Here is a 21,675-nt window from a genome sequence, read left to right as displayed (position 1 = left end):
CAATCTTATTTTCTTCCACCTTACTTCAGTCTCAGGGATGTCTGCTCTCAGTACATCTCACACTGCACTAAATACAGTCAGACATTTAACGTTTAACATATGATTTTTGATAGGCCGTCAATGGATTAGGTAGCATGTGATATTTTCCTGTTTGGTGATCATACAAACTCTTAAAATAATGAATATTTAATCTTGGTTCATTCTTGAACAACTTTCTGAAGTCCAGAAGACCACACTGGGCAATCTGGTGGTCTGATACAATAGAAAATTTTCCTGGTAGTCAGGAGATAAGGATATTGGTCTCAGTCTTGCCATTGGCTTTATTACGGCTGTAGAAGTCACTTAACCTTTGGTAGCTCTGGAAAATTAGGAAAATACTGACCATTTTAGATTCAGGAAGCATGAATGAAATGCCTGTTTTTAAAATACGGGCTCTAGTAACCAAATTTAGCTTCAAAATAGTAGTTTTATAAAAATTAATTTTAGAAGTAAACGCTTCTCCACCTAGAATTACAGAAAATAAGGTTTTGTTTTTTTGGTTTTGCTTTAAAGAATAAGATGCTATAGTTCAAAAATTGAATAAGTATTTATTGTTCCAGAAGGTACATTGCTTTTTATACATATTTCATAAATGATACAGGATTTTACACATGTTCAGTATTTTGCTATTTGTGTAAAGGACTTTTCTCCACATCTTCCCTCCCTTGCCTCCCACACACCCTGAAAGGATTTGCTCATTGCACTGTGCTGTTTCTTCTTAAAAACCCTGCACACAAACAGGATAAATGATTTAAAAACAATTCACATTAACTTAACAAAAATAAATGAGGGGAGGGGCTGAACGAGTGGGGGGAGGGAAGGGGGGACATGCGCCCTTTCATTCCAACATGCCAGTGGAAGGGGTGGCGGCAGCAGCGGCGGCAGTCCTGGCTAGCCTTCGACCTCTACAAGGCACCTGGAGTCTGGGTTTGTCGCCTAAAGTGTTTCTTTTCATACACAATGATCCCAAAGGAGGAAGAAAATGAGAAAGAAAACTCCTTGCCACAATGAGGAGGGATGAATCATGTGAAAGAAAAAGCCAATCAGCTGTGTGGCAAGCCTCATCATCCTTTCCATCCTGTCCCCCACCGTAGTGCAAAACAGGATATTAGACACAGATTCCTTTGACTCTTCAACTGCAGATGTCATCTGGAAGTATGGTAGAAAATATTTTGATAGAGTATAAGATTAATTCTTCCTTCTCTCAATTTAAGATAAGAAAAAATAGGGTGAAGAGGGCAGGTTGAAGGAAGCCATAGAAATGTATTCTTGTATAAAGATAAATTGCACCCTTTGAGATCCACACACTTGATTTACAACTATTAAAGTGGTGGAGGTGGGAGGGCTCACAAACAGCGTGGAAGTGTGTGTCCTTCAAGATTAACAAAATCTCCAGACAAGGCAGCACTGCCTGGGTGGGCTGGAATGCTGTCACACAAGCAGACTAACAGCATTGAAATTATTCTGGTTCTGAAATGGCTAGAGAGCCATGATTTTTTAGCCAATCTGTAAACCTTACATCTTCCTGATTTGGTAATACAGCTGAAACCCCCCCCCCCCCCCCCCTCTGATTTGAGTTGTGGAGGGAGAGAGGAATATCAATAGGATAGTTAAATAAAGGAGGGAAACTCTGCCTCCTTTTAAAGATTAATTAGTAAAAAAAAACAAAACGAAACAAAACAGAACAACCTCATGCAGTGTTGCCAATGATTCCTAGATACTGATCCAGAGCACTGGAATATACAGACATTTAAGAAGGTATTACGGGATAATCCAAAGTGTCAATTATCAAACAGTCATAAGTTGGTTCCAACTATCATATGGATAAAATTAGTGTAACCAACAGGAGTGGGTGGTCAGAAAAGGGCACAAATAGGAGAGATTCCTGGTAACTTTGCAGAGACTGGGTCCAATTTAAAATAAATGCTAATGGCACGGGCTCAGACTCTGTTTGCCACCCACATATCTTGAGGATTTGCTTTTCTGGTATATTTATTTACTCCTATGTCAAAAATAAGAAAAGTTAAATTAAAAAAAAATTAGAGCTGAGTGGGGTGCTGGTGTGTTACTGTTTTGCTGACCCTGCAAAGAAGATGCAAGAAAGGAACACCCCCAGCATCCTTTTCTCTTTATGAATCTCTCAACTGTATAATGCATCATTTTCATCCAGAAACTAAGATGCTTGATTAAGACAATATTCACTAAGCCCTTTGAGCTTACATTCCACAAAGCCTGATCCTCAGATTTTAACATTCCCTTCTTCCCTAAGATCCTTTTTGTTTTAGTTTTTAATTAAAGGTAAAAACCCTCTACCCCGACATGGCTCCCAGCTTCCACCTGCAATGCTTTAATTAAAAAGGCAATAGTTATAAACAGGTGTTCTTTCTGCCAGGATTCAGAGGCTCTTTGCAGATCAATCTTTTTCACCAATTTGTCGAAGGGGCAGATGTACTTGTAATGGGTCTCTCAGTCTCTTAAGGTCCATTTCTGCCTAAAATAGAAACAAAAGGTGAGAAAAACTGGCTAGTGAAGCGTTCAGTGATATTACTGTCTCCAGAGAAAAGGAAATGGTCTTTTCTGCATCACTATGAATCACAGAAATCATCTCAATTACTTTTAAAATAAGAGTGCCTCAGAGGCAAAGGGGTTTAAAGGCACAGGACTACAAAGGGGGACAAGAATGGAAGTCTGTCCCCGCAGTTTCAGCTGTCAACAGAGCCTTCAGAAAAGGCTGAAGGCCTATGCTGTCAATAGGCCAGGACTTGGGGATCCAAGAACATGGGGGAGCATCTGATGTACCTTGATGGCATTTCTCGAGAGAAAAGCCGTTTCACAAGCCTTTGTCTGGATCCAGAACTTTAATTTATGGAGATTCAAATTTATAATTTTAATTATGTCCCAGACCTTAGTTGTTCGTCCGATAGTTGTTTTAAGTTTTTCACTTAGTTTAAAAAAAAAACAAACCAGGATTTGCTGGTTTCAAAATTCACACTTTCAAAATTCACACACGCTGGACCTCAACCCTGAGGAGTTGGATTAATAGGCTCAGGGTGAGGCTGAAGCATCTGTATTTTTAACAGCTCCAGAGATGATCTGGTGCATTCCCTCCAGCTGAGAACCACCACATGGAGCAACAGAAGACACCAGTCCACTTAGGCCAAGGCAGGAAGGCAGGCTAAGTCTATTCAAAGCACAACCCATCACCAAAAAGGGACAGAGAAGGGCAACCAAACATTAAAGAGGGTGGAAGAGCTTCTAGAAATTTTTGAAAAATCTCTAAAGTCATATAAGACTACAGAGAAGAGGAATGAAGATTTATTTACTGAAATCAAAGATATCAGAGGGAGGCACACTCAGAATTTTGAAAGGTGACTATTATGAAAAATAAAGTACATCAATCTTTTTTTTTTTTTAAAGCATCTTTGGGGTGCCCGGGTGGCTCAGTGGGTTAAGCATCTGACTTTGGCTCAGGTCATGATCTCATGGTTCGTGAGTTCTAGCCCTGCATCGGGCTCTGTGCTGACACCTCAGAGCCTAGAGCTTGCTTCGGATTGTGTGTCTCCCTCTCTCTCTGCCCCTCCACTGTTTGCCCTCTGTCTCTCTCTGTCTCTCTGTCTCAAAAATAAATAAACATTAAAAAAATTAAAAAGAAAATATTGGGCTCTGTGCTGACAGCTCACAGCCTGGAGCCTGCTTCAGATTCTCTGTCTCTGTCTCTCTCTCTCTCTCTGCCCCGCCCTGCTCATGCTCTGCTCTTTCAAAAATAAACATTGAAAAAAAATTTTTTTTAATTAAAAAAATGAAAAAAGTATCTTCTAGTTCAATAAACTCTGACTTGTGCCTGGCAAACACTTCTAGTAGTCTCTCTTACCTGGATTTTATTTTTGCCCCATTGCTACCACACATTATAGGTGGAAACATTTGAATTACTGTAAAAGATTTTTAAAAGGGAGAAAAGTAAAAAAAGCCAACTTTTGGGATGTCTGGGTGGCTCAGTCAGTTAAGCATCTGACTCTTGATTTTGGCTCAGGTCATGATCTCATGGTTTGTGAGATCAAACCCTGCTTGAGATTCTCTCTCTCCTTTTCTCTCTGCCCCTCCCCTGCTTGTTCTCTCTCTGTCTCTAAAAAAAAAAATTAAAATGTTAAAAAGAATAGACAAACTTAAAGAACAAACAAAAAGTAAACATAGCTCTACAAATTTCAATATGCTAGAGTTAATAGGACAGACATGACCCATCATCTTTTCACCTGCTTGTGTTCTAAAACTTTCCAGAGAGGTATCCATGCTAAAATAGTCATTTTTATCAACCGAGGAATAATTTATATAGGAAGAAGAGGGTTGGCTCGTTCTTTCAGAGTTTACCCATTGAAACACTATAGCACCATACAAAATGGGACTGGAATTTATTTTTATTTTTGGAAAACTTACCTGAGCAATTGCATCCTTGAGTTGATTATATTTCTCTAGGTCAAAACGTGACTTTTTGGCTCCTTTATGGAAAAATAATAAGTATTGTCTGTCTCTGGCTTCTGGATAAACATATTCCTACCAAAATAAAGCAGAAATTAAATTATTAGTCCTTAGAATGCCCCTTAGAATACTATCTTTACAAAATAAGCATCTACTAACTGTTGATCAGATTCAATACATGTGCACAGTTATAAAGATACATACTGATGTGTTGTGTTAAATATTTATTTCTTAAACATTTTTTATTGTGAAACAGACATGTAAGTGTATACAAAACAAAAATGTACATCACAATGAATCATCACTAAATGAATATGTTAATCATCACCAGATAAAGAAAATCTAACACTGCCAACAACCAAGAAGGCTTCTTTGTGCCTTCCCAATTATTAACCTTTCCTTTCTCCCAAAATGAATCACTATCTTGCCCTTAATGGTAATTGTTTTCTTTCTTTCTTTATAGCTTTCCTACTTAAGTATGCATCCCTTTCAACTCTATGGCTTAGTTTTACCTGTTTTTTGAATTTAATAAAAATAGAGTCAGACAGTAGGTATTCCGTATGGCTACTTTCACTTAATACTATGTTTGCAATATTCACCCTTTTATAGTCCACTCATTTCCATTGCTATGTTATATTCTATTGTATGACTACATCACAATTTATTTATCCATTGTACTACTGATAGACTTTTGGTTGCTTCCAGGCTTTGGCTATTATGAATAATGCTGGCAAGAACATTTTTGGGCTTAACTCTTCTGTTGGATATATACCTATGAATGGAGATCCTAGATCATAAGGTATGCCTGTGTTCAAGTTAAGAAGTGATATCAAACAGGTTTCTAAAACGATTGTACCAATTATACTCCCATCAGCAGGATATGAGAGTTGGCATCATTCTATATCCTTGCCAATACTTGGTGTTGCCAGTTAAAAGAAAAATATTAGCCATTCTGGTGTGTGTGTGTAGAAGTACTACTTCATTTTTAAAAACAGCTTTACTGAGATATACTTCATATACAATTCACCCATTTAAAGTGTAATGTTCAATGGTTTTTAGTGTATTCATGAAGTTGCACCACCATCACTGCAATCAGTTTTACAACATTTTTATCATCCCCAAAAGAAATCCTGTACTCTTCAGTAGTCACTTCCTATCTCCCTTGACATCTCCAGTTCCAGACAACTACTAATCTATGCCTCTACAGAGTTGCCTTCTGGACATTTCATACAAATGGAATCACACAACCTGAGCCTTTCGTGTCTGCCTTCTTTTAAGGTTCATCCATTTGTAGCACGTATTGGTACTTCATTTCTTTTTATTGTCAAGTAATAAATCCATTCCACTGAATGGATATACCATATTTTATTTATCCATTAATCAACTGATAGACATTTGGGTTGTTTCCACTTTTTGGCTATTATGAATAATGCTGCTATGAATATTCCCATACAAGTTTTTGTGTGAACATGCTTTCATTTCTCTTGGATATCTATAGCATTTTCCTGATCACTCATGAGGCTGAGACCTTTTTATTAGCCATTTGCATTTTCTTTTTAAGATGTGCTTATTCAAATCTCTTGCCATCGTTGTCTATTGAGTTGTCTGTTTTTTTCTTACTGACTAGTAAGATATGTTTATATATTCTGGTTATGGATCCTTTGTTGGATATATGTACTACAAATATCTCCTCCCAGCCTGTTTGCCCTTTTAATGGTGTTCTTTAGTAAACAGAAGTTCTTAATTTCAATATAGTGGGATTTATCAATCTTATTCTTTATAGTTAGCACTTTTCATTCTGGGTAAGAAGTCGCTCCCTATTCCACAGTAATTAACATATTCTCCTATATTATCTTCCAGAAGCTTTATTGCGTTACCTTTCATATTTGGATTGATAATCCCTCTGGAATTAATTTTTGTTAACTAAAGATGTATAAAGTCATTTCATTTTTTAATGTAGATATTTATAGAAAGAAGACTCTCCTTTCTTTGCAGTGCTCTTTTTAAAATCAAGTTCATTTATACCAGGTCTATTTTTACATTCTCTCATCCATTCCATTGGACTATTTGCCTATCCTTGTGCCACTGTCTGAATTACTATAGTATGATAAATAAAGCTATAGTCTTCCATATCCAGTATGGCAAGTCCTCTTACCTAGTTTTTCTTTAAGAATTTACTGGCTTTTCTTACCCTTTTACATTTTTATAGAAATTCTAGAAGCAGCTTATTTAAATCTCTTCTCCCATCCCCAAAACTGTTGGGATTTTGACTGGGATTGCACTGAATCACATCAATCAATTTGGATACAATTGACATTTTTTAATATTTACTTTTCTAGTCCATGAACATGTTTATTTCATTTACTAAATTTCCTTTACATTTAAGTTTTTCTGCATAGAGGTCTTACACATGTTTTGCATGATTTACAGGTATATATGTATACACACACACACACACATATATACATATATATATGTATATATGTATATATGTATATATGTGTATGTGTATATTTTCCAGTGGGCATACTTAAAGGGAATTAATATAATGCTTACCCTTAGTCTTAATGAATGATAGACATAAAAATGAAGGAAAAGACATTTTCCCAAATGCAAAACTGCTACTTTCCAGTAATGTTATTATAAAAGACAGAATGGTACACATTTCCAAATGCATTTTTGTTACTCTCCTGATTCAAGAAACAAATGCTTAACAACATGGTTTTGGGTATATGCTGAATATGCACAGATTATAATTTTGGCCCCCTTTTTTTTGTACTTTCAAGTTTTAATTTAAATTCCAGTTAGTTAACATGCAGTGTAATACTGGTTTCAGGAGAATTCACTACTTACATATAACACCCAGTGCTCATCAGAAGTGCCCTCCTTAATACCTATCATACATTTAACCCATCTCCCCACCTACCTCCCCTCTAGCAACCTCAGTTTGCTCTCTATAGTTAAGAGTCTGTATCTTGGTTTGTCTCTTTTTCCCCCCTATGTTCATCTGTTTCATTTCTTAAATTCCACATATGAATGAAATCATGTGGTATTTGTCTTTCTCTGATTGACTTATTTTGCTTAGCATAATACACCTAGCTCCATCCACATCATAGCAAATGGCAAGATTTCATTCTTTTTGATAGCTGAGAAATATTCTGTTGTGTGTAGATATATGTGTATATGTATGTGTACACATACATACGTGTTCATATGTGTACACGTATACATATACACGTGTACATACACACATACATATGTGTGTGTATATATACACAAACACACACACATACACACACACCTTATCTTCTTTATCCATTCATTAGTTGATGGATATTTGCACTCTTTCCATAATTTGGCTATTGTTGATAGTGCTGCTATAAACATTGGGGTGCATGCATCCCTTCAGATCAGTATTTTTGTATCCTTTGGGTAAATACATAGTGGTGCAATTGCTGGACCATAGGTTAGTTCTATTTTTAACTTTTTTGAGGAACCTCCATACTGTTTTCCAGAGTGGCTGCACCACTTTGCATTCCCACCAACAGTGTAAGAGGGGTTCGTTCCCCTTTCTCTGCATCCTCACCAACACCTGTTGTTTCCTGTGTTCTTAATTTTAGTCATTTTCACAGGTGTGAGGTGATATTTCACTATAGTTTTGATTTGTATTTCTCTGATGATGAGTGATGTTGAGCATTGTTTTCACGGGTCTGTTAGCCATCCGGATGTCTTCTTTGGCAGTGTCTATTCATGTCTTCTGGCTGTTTCCTCACTGGATTATTTGTTCTTTGGGTGCTGAATTTGATAAGTTCTTTATAGATTAACCCTTTCATTTGGCAATATCTTCTCCCATTCCAAAGACTGTATTTTAGTTTTGTTGATTGTTTCCTTTGCAGTGCAGAAGCTTTTTATCTTGATGAAGTCCCAATAGTTTATTTTTGCTTTTGTTTCCCTTGACTCAGGAGACATATCTAGTAAGAATTGCCATGGCTGATGTCAAAGAGGTTACTGCCTGTGTTCTCCTCTAAGATTTTGGTGGTTTCCTGTCTCACACTAGGTCTTTCATACATTTTGAATTTACTTTTGTGTATAGTGTAAGAAAATGGCCCAGTTTCATTATTCTGCATGTTGCTGTCCAGTTTTCCCAACACCATTTATTGCAGAGACTATCTTTTTTCCACTGGATATTCTTTCCTGCTTTGTTGAAGATTAGTTGACCATATAGTTATGGGTCCATTGCTGGGTTTTATATTTTGTTCCATTTATCTATGTGCCTGGTTTTTTGCCAGTACCATATTGTCTTGATCACTACAGCTTTGTAATATAACTTGAAGACCTGAATGGTAATGCCTCCAGCTTTTCTTTTCTTTCTCAAGACTGCTTTGGCTATTCAGAGACTTTTGTGGTTCCATATAAATTTTAGGATTGTTTGTTCTAGCTCTGTGAAAAATTGCTGGTGTTATTTTGATAGCAATTGCATTAAATGTGTAGATTGCTCTGGGTAGTATAGACATTTTAATAATATATGTTCTTCCAATCCATGAGTGTGGAATGTTTTTCCATTTCTTTGTGTCCTCTTCAATTTCGTTTATAAGTGTTCTATAGTTTTCAGAGTACAGATCTTTCACCTCTTGGTTAGGCTTATTTCTAGGATGTATCTTATGGTTTTTGGTGCAATTGTAAATGGGATCGATTCCTTGATTTCTCTTTCTGCTGCTTCATTATTGGTATACAGAAATGCAACAGATTTCTGTACATTGATTTTGTATCCTGTGACTTCACTGAATTCATGTATCAATTCTACCAAGTTTTTGGTGGAGTCTTTCAGGTTTTCTACATAGAATATAATGTCATCTGCAAATAGTGAAAGTCTGACTCTTTCATGCTAATTTGGATGCTTTTTATTTCTTTGTGTTGTCTGATTGCTAAGGCTAGGACTTCCAGTACTATGTTAAATAACAGTGGTGAGAATAGACATCCTTGTCTTGTTCCTGACCTTAGGGGGAAAGCTCTCAGTTTTTCTCCACTGAGGAAGGTATTAGCCGTGGGTCTTTTGTATATGGCCTTTATGATGTTGTACTTCTAGATATTTTTAAAAGCCATTTTAAGTTACATCTTTTAAAGTTTAATTTTATAATTGTTACTGGCATATAAATATGCAGTTGATTTATGTATACTAACCTTGTATTCAGTAACCTCATTAAATTGACATGGATTCTAACCAATTATATGTACATGTTTTTCTATTTTTTTAATGTACAAAATCTTTGAATAATGTCAATTTTCTTTTTCCTTCCTTCCTTCCTTCCTTCCTTCCTTCCTTCCTTCCTTCCTTCCTTCCTTCCTTTCTTTCCATCTCTTATAGCTTTTTCTTGCCTTCTCCTTCCAGAGATGATTTATGGCTATTTATGATGATTTATGTTCAGCATCATGCATAACACACAATTGGCATGCAGGTGCACATACTCGTGTGTGTGTGTGTGTGTGTGTGTGTGTGTGTGTGTGTGCATGTGTGTGTGTGTGTGTGTTGTGTGTAGGATAAATGGGTACTTAAAGGGAATTGGCCTTAGAAAGAACACGAGAACACAAGAGAAAAGTAAACTAATTTGACAATCAAAACTTCATTCATCATAAAACTTCATTCATCTCATAAGAAGTTACTCGAAGAGGAATTCTTACCTGACGTGTCATTACAAAATATGCATACATTGCCATGGCACTTCCATAAGTGATAAAGTAGGTGACTGGCTCCATGATGTCCCAGGAATATTCCCACCAGGTAAGCCGGGCCAAAATGCCAAACTGTGTGGCCATGTAGGCAAGTCCACCCCATAGCACCAAAGTGGTCCTCTTCTCAGCTTTTCTGCTAATCTCAATTCGTACCTAGGGGGAACACATGATCAGTCAACGATAAGGCATAAGGCATTTTAAATTTAAACTGTTCTACGTTCATTAAAGAAATAGGTATCATAATCAAGACATGTTAGTCTCAATTCTAACAAATTAGTGTCTTCCTAAATAGTATCTGTAGTTTCTACTGGAGAAAATATTTTGTAGGAGTAACACTTTTCTTAGGACATTTGTGTTTTGTGTTGCACCCTAGAAGTAGATGAAAATATGGTGAAACTATGGGAGTGAATAAGTAAGTGTCTACAACTCTTCATCCAACTACACAATTATCTTCTTTGCAGGAGGGATATGAAAACATGCCAGTGTTCTCTTACTGTGGTATACAAGATTTAATCTATTCTCGTTCCTTATGCAAGGGGCCTGTCAGGGCACAGAATAGCACAGTGAGTCAGAGCATGAACTCTGGATTCAGAGCAACTGCACTCAGGCCCTAATATGCAAATCATTGTCAGTGTCATTATAGAGTTCTTCTGAGGACTAAATAGCAGAATACAGGTAAAATACTTGGTACAATTTCCAGCACATAGTAAATATTCAACAAGGATGATAATTTATTTTGTTACGCCAATACATTAAAAAATACTTTACATTCTGAAAAGACCAAATTTAAAACTCATCCACCTTCACAACAGTTCAAGTTTAATTGATCACATTCCTAATGGTCTTAAATTTACTGAGGATAACCTTGAGATACTGGTTATTTTTAAAGAAATCAGAAAGTGCACAATATTGAGTATTTTGTTCCCTTTCTTAATCTCTGAAAGTATTTGCATCATCATTAAAAATAAGAACGACATATGTTTACTATAAACATCTGGAAAAATGTAAAGAAGTAAATCAATCATAATCCTACTATTCCATTAGCATTTTGGATTATGTTCCTTCTGACTTTTTTCTGTGTGTATACTTATACATACACATAAATGTGCACAGCTACATGCACAACACATTTAAAAATTGATCACAGTATGTACTAATATGCACAGTATTTTATAATATACTTTTCATAAAATTATGAATATTCTTCTATTGCATATTAGATCTATATAATCATTTTTAACAGCTGCATAATAATCCATATAATATTAATTCTTAACTTGGCTAAAACCATTATCCATTACACTCGGGACTTTTTCCAATCAGCAATTATTTCATCTTTTGTTGCAAAGGCGGTAAATCTGGTTAAGGGCAGAAATTTAGACTTCAAAGTTCTAAGTCCTCTAATTCCTTGTTAAGTCTTTTCTTAGCTTTGACTGGAATTTTTTTATGGTTCAGTCCCCAAAACTAAAGGACTAGTTTGAATGACATAGCTCAATTACCAAAAGAGACAGATGGAAAAAAAGCAGACATATATACTCTTGAAAAATTACTGGTGAAGAGGAAGGTCTGAGATTTGAATTGGCACCTTTTCCAGGGGAGCCAGTTGCTGTTTGAGATCCTCTAATCTTTCAATAAGCTCCCTTTCCTTGTTTAATTGGTGCTGCTCGATGCACAGTGTGGTGTATAGCTGCTGGACGAGTGTCTTTACATCGTTCAGTGTTGCTGCATTTTCGTGGCTTAAGAGGTCTGAAAAAGAGGGGTTACATTGTTTTAAACGTATGCCTTAGCTGGAGAGTTGCTATTCCTAGGGCTATCAGACAATGATAAGAACAAGACAGAGTCATCCACTACAGGGATCCCACCATCAGTTTCTTTCAGTGTTCAATTGAAAGGAAGTGATAGTTCCTCTTTAAAAACAATTTTTTTTCAATGTTTATTTATTTTTGAAAGAAACAGAGTGTGAGCAGGGGAGGAACAGATAGAGAGGGAGACACAGAATCCAGAGCAGGCTCCAGGCCCCAAGCTGTCAGCAGAGAGCCCGATGCGGGGCTTGAGCCCATGTACTGAGAGGTCATGACCTGAACTGAAGTTGGACGTCCAACTGAGCCCCCTTTTTAAAACAGAGGTAACTACCAATCCTAGAAAGTAAGTTCATATTTGGGCAACTTGAAAATTTTGAAGCCAACATCTACCATTATATTCTTGGAAGTCAAAATGCTACAAATAAGGCTATAAATAATCATAATCTTCATTACATAAAAAATTTAAGGCAGTATATTAAAAACTAGTAGAGAGGTTCAGAATCAATCTCACTATTATGCTCATTAAAATGCTTATCTAGGATTTATCTGTGGTCTTGCCATTTCAATTGGTGATTTTCTTCCTGTTTAACACCTGAGGAAAAAATACACAGTATTTCAAATTTGCAAATACAAATGTATAAATAAAAATACAATTATCCTAAAAAGATTAGCCTCCATACACCTTCCCCGCATACCAACTTTATTTATTCCTGTTGGGAAAAGACACAGAATAGCAGTTTGGACTTCAATATCATGTTTTAGAGGGCATGAAGGTTAAGAGAATGATTGAAAGTGTAAAAGATTGAATTCTTTGATTCAATATCCTCTTCTATGAATAGCATGTGTTTCCAGAAATCTAAAAATTATGTTTTGAGAATATAATAAAAAATAAGCTATCTCAGCTGTCAAAGAATAAAAAAAAAAGACACAAGGAATAAAACTTTTGTTTTAAAATCTTATTAGCCTTGGGGAGCCTGGGTGGCTCAGTCAGTTAAGTACCCAACTCTTGATTTCAGCTCAGGTCATGATCTCCTGGTTCATGAGATCGAGCCCCATGTTGGGCTCTGCGCTGACAGTGCAGAGCCTGCTTGGGATTCTCTCTCTCCCTCTCTCTCTGTCTCTCCCCTGCTTGTCCATGCACTCTCTCTCAAAATAAATAAATACACTTAAAACAAAAATTAAAATATTAAATAAATCTTATTAGCCTTACATGTGGCCTTAAAAATTTTGTTAGGTATAGCCATAAGGTCAGCCCTCTTCTAATTCAAAATAAACCACAGTCAAAATTAGCTGTGTATTTAAACTTTTTTCAAGGATGTCCGTGAGTACAGTTATCAAAAAATTCAATCAATGAAAAATTCAAATAAGGACAGCAAGTTGGATTACAGAAGAGCTGATACAGTAAAATGGGATATAGTACCTAGCACAGTTTCTTGCAACTTCGGTAAATGCGTGCTGAATTAATGGGAACAGACAAAAGCAAGAGCACTTTGAGTTCTAGAAGTCATCTATGTCAACAAGGTTTTCTTTGCATTGAAGTTGTAGCTCATGTTTGCATGTGGCTTTATACTTTCCAAAGTTACCAGAAGAGGAAGCTGTACTCTAGAAGGCAGTAACTTGTTTGGAATATCACAGTGAAGTGGTAGGATGCCTCCTGACTCCATAACTGGAACTGAGTTGTAATCTTTCCACCATATAATAATATTTCTCCTGAAAGTGTGGTCCCCTTTCAAAAGACAATTCCTTAAGTAGTGATCAATTATCTATGGTTGTTGAAATCTTTTCACATATATCTCATATTATTCTCACAATAACAGGAGTAAACTTGGTGCCCAAAATTTATAAATGAGGAACCTGAATCCCAAAGATAAGATTAACAAATGTTTTTGTGTAAGTTACTGATCTAGTCACTACAGAGGGAAAAAAAATAAAATGTGAGGTGGCTGTTCTCCTTAATGAGGTCTAATAATAATATATATGAAATTGCAGAACTAGTAGGGAGTGGACAAAGATCTGAAGGGTAGTCCATTGGCTTTCCTATTTAACGCTCTTTCTTTTCCCATTTTAACTTTCAATACTTTAAATATAATGTGGGGAATAAGTTTAGGAATTCCCTGAACTTGCAATGATGGGTTAACAAGGTTTAGGATGAAAGCATCCAGAATCAGGTAATCAAAGCTAGGTGATCAGGGTGGAAGCCCACCCCCCTCCCCCACCCCCCTCCGGCAACTTAGTAGGATAGCAGAAAGCTGCTTTCACAGGAGGAAAGGACCAGAATGGGTAAAGAGGTAAATAGGCTACAGACAGCAGCAGGGTGAAGTTTTTGCCCAGAGCGGAGATAATGGAGCTAATTAACAAAAGAAAGGTGCCCTGTTGACCCCGAGGTAGTAAGCTCTACCTGTCTTATCCCCTAGGCAAGCTAAGATAGACAGGCTGCACCTTATGCCTGCCTAAACAACCATCTGCCTGGTGCTGGGATTTTGTTTTGTATTGACCCAAACCCCTAACACTGCATATCTTCAAAACCCTCTTTCTCTCACACACAGGAGTTAATGTTCACAGTTTCATTGTCTCTTTGTGCATATCCATCATGCTTGTAAGCTTTCTGATCCTAATAAAAATGGAGCAAGGACCTTTATTCGGGGCTCTTGTCTCTTCCTGGACATTAGCCTCTTTCACATTTTAATTCTGCGTCTGCTCTCTTCCTGGACAAGAGAGAACTCCAGACCCCGAATCTACAACAGTAATGTGTTTGCTTAGAAGTCCAAGGAAGGAAGGGAGGGAGGGAGGAAGGGAAGAAGGGAGGGGAGGAAGAAAAAAGGAAAGGAAGCAAGTAAGCAAAACTAAACAGAATCTCTTCTCTTCCTTTTCCTAATGGAGCATGGACATGTTAACGATCAAACATACAGCGACAATCATAACCTGAAAATCCATAAAATTGGAAATCAGGCTTGGAAATTGTTTTACAAAAAACCAAGTCTCTATTAGAATATCATTCATTGAAAACCTGTTAGTTTAAAAATTAATATTTCTATTATGGCCTCTGCTGTGTAGAAAATTTATTTTTTGTATCAGTCTTTTCTTTTATGGCTTCTGGGTTTTATGTTATAGTTAGAAAGCTTTTTCTCATTTCAAGGTTATAAAAATATTTCTCTTTTGATTGTCTTTCATTACTTTAAATATTTCTTTTTCTTCTTCAAAATCTAACTTTCTGATCCACATATTCTTTGACATAGTCTTCCACTTCCAAGTATTTTTCTTATATATACACTCAGAGACTTCCTAAGTGACACATTCAGGATTATTCGATGCTATAATATATACTACAGCAAAAGATGAAAACTACATAAAAGTCCATCAATAAGTTATAAAATAAGCAGTTAAGTAAATGATGATATACATTCATACAATGCAATACAAGTGCAATACAATGTGAAAAAGAATGAGGAATTTTTTATGTACTGGTATAGTAAGATTTTCAGAAAACACCATTAGATGAGAAAAGCAGTTTGGTGGTTTTATACCTTGACAATCTAGCTAAACTGGAATTATGTTTTCGAAAATACCCATCCTTGTATGTATGGTTCAGAGTTAGCATTAACCAAATGAGAAATTCAAGTAAGATTTTGGAAGGCGGAAGTGAGGCAGAAGCCATTATGCTCTGAAGGCTGTAGTGGGTACTAGTGAGAGACAGATGCAGGTGCCTAGAGATGCTAGCTTGTGCTTGTTTCCCCATTCTCTGCATCTAGCTCTTTTTTCTCAACTGCCACCTCTGTTGATGAATGGCACATCCAGGCCCACAACCAGATGCAGCCTTCTAGAGCTCTGCTGTCCAAAAGAGTAACCATGAGTCACATATAGCTATTTAAATTTAATTAAAATAAAATAAAATTTAAAATTCAGTTCTTCAGTCACACTAGCCACATTCCAAGGGTTCAATAACCACCTGTGACTAATGGCTACCATACTGGACAGTGCAGAAATGGAACATTTACATTATCACAGATAATGTATGTATCTGCCAGCACTGTCTTATGATTTCTCTATCAGTCCTCCTTTGCAGCCCATCCTAATAGTTAGACGCATTTGAATTTTCAGGTTCCTTGGCAAGCTTTGATTAATCTCCCCGTGCCATCACTTTAAAATTAGTGACTTTTCTCTGATCTTCCAAGCTCCCATTTTCACTCTTGCTTTTTTCCCATTGAAGTTTTTATTTAAATTCCAGTTAGTTAACATACAGTATAATATTAGTTTCAAGAGTACAATATAGTGACTCAACAATTCCATACATTACTCCCTGCTCATCACAACAAGTGCACTCCTTAATCTCCATCACCTGTTTAACCCATCCCCCCACACTCCCTCCCTTCTGGTAACCATCAGTTTGTTTTCTAACCGTCTGCTTCATGGTTTGCCTTCTCACTTTTTTTCCTCCTTTGCTCATTTGTTTTGTTTCTTAAATTCCATATACGAGTGATATCATATAGTATTTGTCTCTCTCTGACTTATTTCACTTAACATAATATTCTCTAGCTCCATACATGTGGTTAAAGATGGCAAGATTTCATTTTTTATGGCTAATATTCCTGCGTGCGTGCGTGCGTGCGTGTGTGTGTGTACCAACTCTGATCAGGCATCACTAAAGCCCCAATAAACTCAAGAGATTTGGCTTTGTTAGATTTTCTTGTCAGGAAGAATATGGTTCCAAGGTATTATCAGGTGGAGGAAAACATCAATCCCAAACCTCTGACCCTGAAAACTTTGCCCACATATTTGGAGATGAAATTATAAGAAGAGAGCAGATAAATCTGCTAATGGCTAAACAATACCACTTTTGGATGATGTGTGTATCCTTCACTAAAAATGCAATGAGGTGTTTATTAATGTTTCTGCACATGTCATCAGTGCCGGGAAATTAAGGTACAGAAAGGCAAGGAGATGTGCAAATTACTGAGGATTAAAAGTCTTTTTAGCTACTAGAATGGTTTAAGAAGGACTTTGGCTATTTTAGTCTCTGGTCAGGTATTTGTTATTGTTTGTATTTGGTTTGCCTGCTCAACCATTTCCCTCAAATTATTTACATCATTAAGAGAGAAGCAAGGTTTCCAATATCCTTTGGAAGGATAAATGGGGAAAAGGGCTTAGTGGTGCCAATCAAAATGATTCTCCTTAGCACAACGTTCAACAACCAGTGATTTAGATTATATTCTCTTCCTTCCCAGTATTAAGTGGAAGGTAGTTAATTACTACTTCAACTTGGACTGAGATAAAAGGCCTTTTGTGCTCCCTTTCCATATTCCTCCCTCCATTCCAGATTTAGATTAGGTTTGAAAATCATTTAATTGCTAAAACAGTTCCTTTTCTCATCCTGCAGCGGACAGAGGGCCATCCAGCCATACACAGCTATGCTAACCAAGAGAATGCAATGGAGCCTGCAGTGAGCCTTACTGCCATGACCTGCCCCCTTGGTTCCGTCTTAGCTTTTTTCCGCCTCTTCCCTTTCTCATTTGGGGTTAGGTTCAACACTTAAGTGTCCGTAATACTTACAGACTGTCGACCCCACATACACATTAAGTGGGCCTTTATTAGATCCTCTATCAATAAGCCCCCTATCCTCACTGCCTGATGGAAGTGCGTGAAGTTCAGGTTTACTGATTCACAGCATTCATACAGCATTTTTAGCTCTAAAGTGCTATCCATCAACAGGGAAAAGAAAAATAGGAGAGGAATGTGAAAGTTACAGGGGTGAGGGGTGAGTAGAAAAAATTGTTTTAACACTTAAAAAACTGTCCTGGAAAAGTTTTCCTTCATTCCTTCTTTTAACTTTTATTAGATCTGTTCCATCTGCTCCCTGTGTTTATAAAATCCTAGTGCTCCTCATCGTCTGACACCTAAGCCCTAGTACTTGCAATTTCTTTTCTGTTTAGCCTTTTTAATAAAAAGGGTTCCAACATGGGGAAGAGGACTGTCTCATGTGGATGACTGCCAACCTTCTCGAATACAGAAATTCAAACTGCTCTCCTACTTGATGTAGCTGAAAACTAGTGGTGACTTAGATGCCAGCAATATCTTCCTCAGACAGGGAGAGAAGATTATAGGGCGGAAACAAAATTAAAACCTATTTTATATATCATCAAAAGAAAAAAATGACTTTCTTTACGATGTTTTCTTAAGATCTTTTTAAAAATTTTAACTCTAATATAGCTAACATATAGTATTATATTTGTTTCAGGTGTACAATATAGTGATTCGACAATTCCATATATCACTCGGTCCTCATCACAAGTGCCCTCCTTAATCTCCATCATCTATTTAACCCATCCCTCTACCTCTCCCTCTGGTAACCATCAATTTGTTCTCCATAGTTAAGAGTCTTTTTCCTGGTTTGTCTCTCTTTTTTTGTCTTATTTCTTAAATTCCACATAGAAGTGATATCATATGGTATGTGTCTTTCTCTGACTTATTTCACTTAGCAATACTCTCTAGCTCCATCTGCGTCATTGCAAACGGCAAGATTTCATTCTTTTTTTATGGCTGAATAATATTCTAGTGCATGTGTGCATGTATATATATACACACACACATATACATACATACATACATCTTTTTTTATCCATTCATCTATCGATGGACACTTGGGCTGCTTCCATAGTTTGGCCATTGTATAAAATGCTGCTATAAACATATGGGTGCATATATCCCTTTGAATTAGTGCTTTTGTATTTTTTGGGTAAACACCCAGTAGCTCAATTACTGGATCATAGAGTACTTCTATTTTAAACATTCTGAGGAACTTCTATGCTGTTTTCCATAGTGGCTGCTCCAGTTTGCATTTCCACCAACAGTGCAAGAGGGCTCCTTTTTCTCTACAACCTGCCAACACTTGCTTATTGTGTTTTTGATTTTTACTATGTTTCAAAAGTTTGAGGAAAAGAGTTTATGGACTTAAAACAGTATTATTCAAGCTTCTGTGTGAAATGGTATCTAATGGCAAAATCTCTCATTGGCTAAGAACAGTGGTGAGAGAGCTTTGATGTATGAAAATATTTTAAATGTTGAAAAGATCTTTTAAAATTCTACACCAGTGCCGCTATTGAGCTTACGGAATTTCACTTCAATTTACAATTATTCCATGAATCATAGACTTTTGACCCTTGCAAACTTCATTTTCTAACTGACATCTAAGGAAGCTGGGCAGACTGCTGAATGGATTCCCAGAGAATCAACTATAATTTCTTCCCCTTTCAGTTTCTACCTTTACTTTCCCTTATTCAACTTGGGAATAGCCTGATCTAAAACACTGTAACATTCGTTTCTGGTTTATTTTTTTTAAGTTTATTTATTTTGAGAGAGAGAGAGAGAGAGAAAGAATGTGAGCAGGGGAGGGGCACAGAGAGAAGGGAAGAGAGAGAATCCCAAGCAGGCTCTGTGCTGCCAGTGCAGAGCCTGATATGGGGCTCGATCTCATGAATGTGAGATCATGACCTGAGCTGGGATCAAGAGTCAGATGCTTAACCAACTAAGCCACTCAAGCTCCCCTCATTTCTGCTTTAAAAACAGCATTAGACAGGATGGTTACAATTAGTCACTGATTAAAAATCTCTAGTTTTTGACAACATAATATATGGAAGCTTATTTTCCTGCTTATTATACTTTACATAAGGATATATTAGTCAACTTTAAAATTTTTACTAATACAAAATAGAAAATCTAAATAGAATGAGCTCTCACATACACCTCAGTGTATGCTCCTCAGTATAATGCTCTCAAGACTTATCCAAGTTGTTTCTTTCTTTTTCAGAGCTAAATAATATTCCATTATATGTATAAACCACATCTTTTTAATCATTCATCTGTGGACAATCAGGTTGTTTCCACATCTTCACTAATGTGAATAATGCTGCAGTGAACATGGGAGTGCAGATACCTCTTTAAGATCCTGATTTCATTTCCTTTGGTTATATACCCAAAAGTGGGATTGCTGGATCATACAGTATTCTACATCAGTCAAAGGGTACCAAAATTCCAATTGTAAGATGAGTAAATTTTGGGGATCTGTTGTATAGCATGGTGACTATAGTTAACAATATTATATTGTATACTTGAAATTTGCTGAGAAAGCAGACCTTAAGTGTTGTTACCACACGTGCGCACACACACACACACACACACACACGTAATTATGTGAGGTGATGGAGGTGTTCACTAATCCTATTGTGGTAATCATTTTGTAACATTAAAGTGTATCAATTCATTACACTGTACTCCTTAAACTTACAATGCTGTATGTCAATTTTATGCTAATAAGGCTGGAAAAGAAAGAGCAAATTTAAAGAACAACAAAAACTGAGTAAAATAAGCCTGTACCTCTGTTATCTTAAGGGGAACTTCTAGTCCAAAAATCAAAGAATAAAGAAGAAAAATATATTAGCTTGGCTAATATATAGCTAACAATCCCTGGTCTACATGTTCAATTATTCCAATGTAATAACTGGCTTAGTAATGTCTTACTATTTAAAGGAAACTTTTCCCACTCTTGCTGTATTTACTGTACTTTTTCTAAACTAGTTCCATTTCAACTAGCTTGCACACAGAAAATAATGTGGCTTCTGAACAAACAAAATGGTACCAACTTGATTCACTTATTTCACTCAACATAGTATGACTATCTGAGTCAATGGAGGATACAAAATCACAGTCCTTCTGTCTGAGCATTAATAAAGAAGAGTTCAGACAACAGATTAGTCACTTCTGGTTGGCTGGGATTTAGAGAAATAAAGAACATTAAGAATAGGATCATTAAAGCCTTCATGGAAGAGCTGACCTTGATGATTTTGACATGGGGAAATAGGAGGTTAGGAAGAAAGAAAAAAGGCACCGTAGAGAAAGTAAACACTGAGATGGCAAAAAACAAGGCACAGTTCAGGAAACAGCAAAGGATTAGAGGGTGGAGGAAAAGTAGGTAACATGTTAAGAGAGATAGAGGAAAACTTAAAAAAAATTTTTTTAATGTTTATTTATTTTTGAGAGAGACAGAGTGTGAGCGGGGCAGGGGCAGAGAGAGAGAGAAAGAGAGAGAGAGAGAGAAAGAGAGAGAAAGAGAGAGAAAGAGAGAGAAAGAGAGAGAAAGACACAGAATCTGAAGAGGCTCCAGGCTCTGAGTTGTCAGCACAGAGCCCGACGCGGGGCTCAAAGTCACAAGCCGTGAGATCATAACCTAAGCCGAAGTCAGACGCTTAACCAACTGAACCACCCAGGCGCCCGTAGAGGAAAACTTTTAAAGTAGATGTGGACCAGATTTTGGAGGCATTCAATGTTTAGGCTTTCACTGAGAATATTTTCTACATTAGACACAATTCTCAAAAGCAGAATTACAAAGAAGGGATGCCCTAGAAGGCTGGTGGAGAGGGTGGCGGTAATGGGAGGGGCATTAACAACATCAGTAAATAATAAAGATCAAGGGCAGAGACAGAAAAGTGACAGAAAAAGACACGTATCAAATGCTATTTTAGAGGCCTATTTAGCATCAGTACTGTGCAGAAGCCATATTGGGAGCCTGGGATAAAAAGAAAAATCAGTAATACTGACTGCTTTATTTAAATTTTTGATATTTTGTTCATCATGGGGTTTT

At 36.7% G+C, this 21,675-nt stretch overlaps 1 protein-coding gene across 5 annotated transcripts in view; it reads right to left on the bottom strand.

The window, feature by feature from the left end:
• Nucleotides 1-567: 567 nt before the first annotated feature.
• Nucleotides 568-21,675, bottom strand: part of MCU (mitochondrial calcium uniporter) — a 199,866-nt gene continuing 178,758 nt past the window's right edge. For 3 of the 5 annotated variants that reach the window (XM_045437721.1, XM_045437720.1, XM_045437723.1), the window contains 4 exons: nt 11,828-11,988; nt 10,192-10,395; nt 4,471-4,587; nt 568-2,530 (listed from right to left, as the gene is read on the bottom strand). In XM_045437721.1, coding sequence (XP_045293677.1) covers nt 2,453-2,530; nt 4,471-4,587; nt 10,192-10,395; nt 11,828-11,988 — 560 coding nt within the window. In that variant the 3' untranslated portion in view covers nt 568-2,452. The remainder of the gene's footprint in view (nt 2,531-4,470; nt 4,588-10,191; nt 10,396-11,827; nt 11,989-21,675) is intronic. The other 2 variants (XM_045437724.1, XM_045437722.1) reach the window with 1 other exon arrangement.

Source organism: Leopardus geoffroyi, chromosome D2, assembly GCF_018350155.1.
Source record: "Leopardus geoffroyi isolate Oge1 chromosome D2, O.geoffroyi_Oge1_pat1.0, whole genome shotgun sequence".
Classification (NCBI taxonomy): Eukaryota; Metazoa; Chordata; class Mammalia; order Carnivora; family Felidae; genus Leopardus; species Leopardus geoffroyi.
This window is presented reverse-complemented; position numbering and strand designations above follow the sequence as displayed.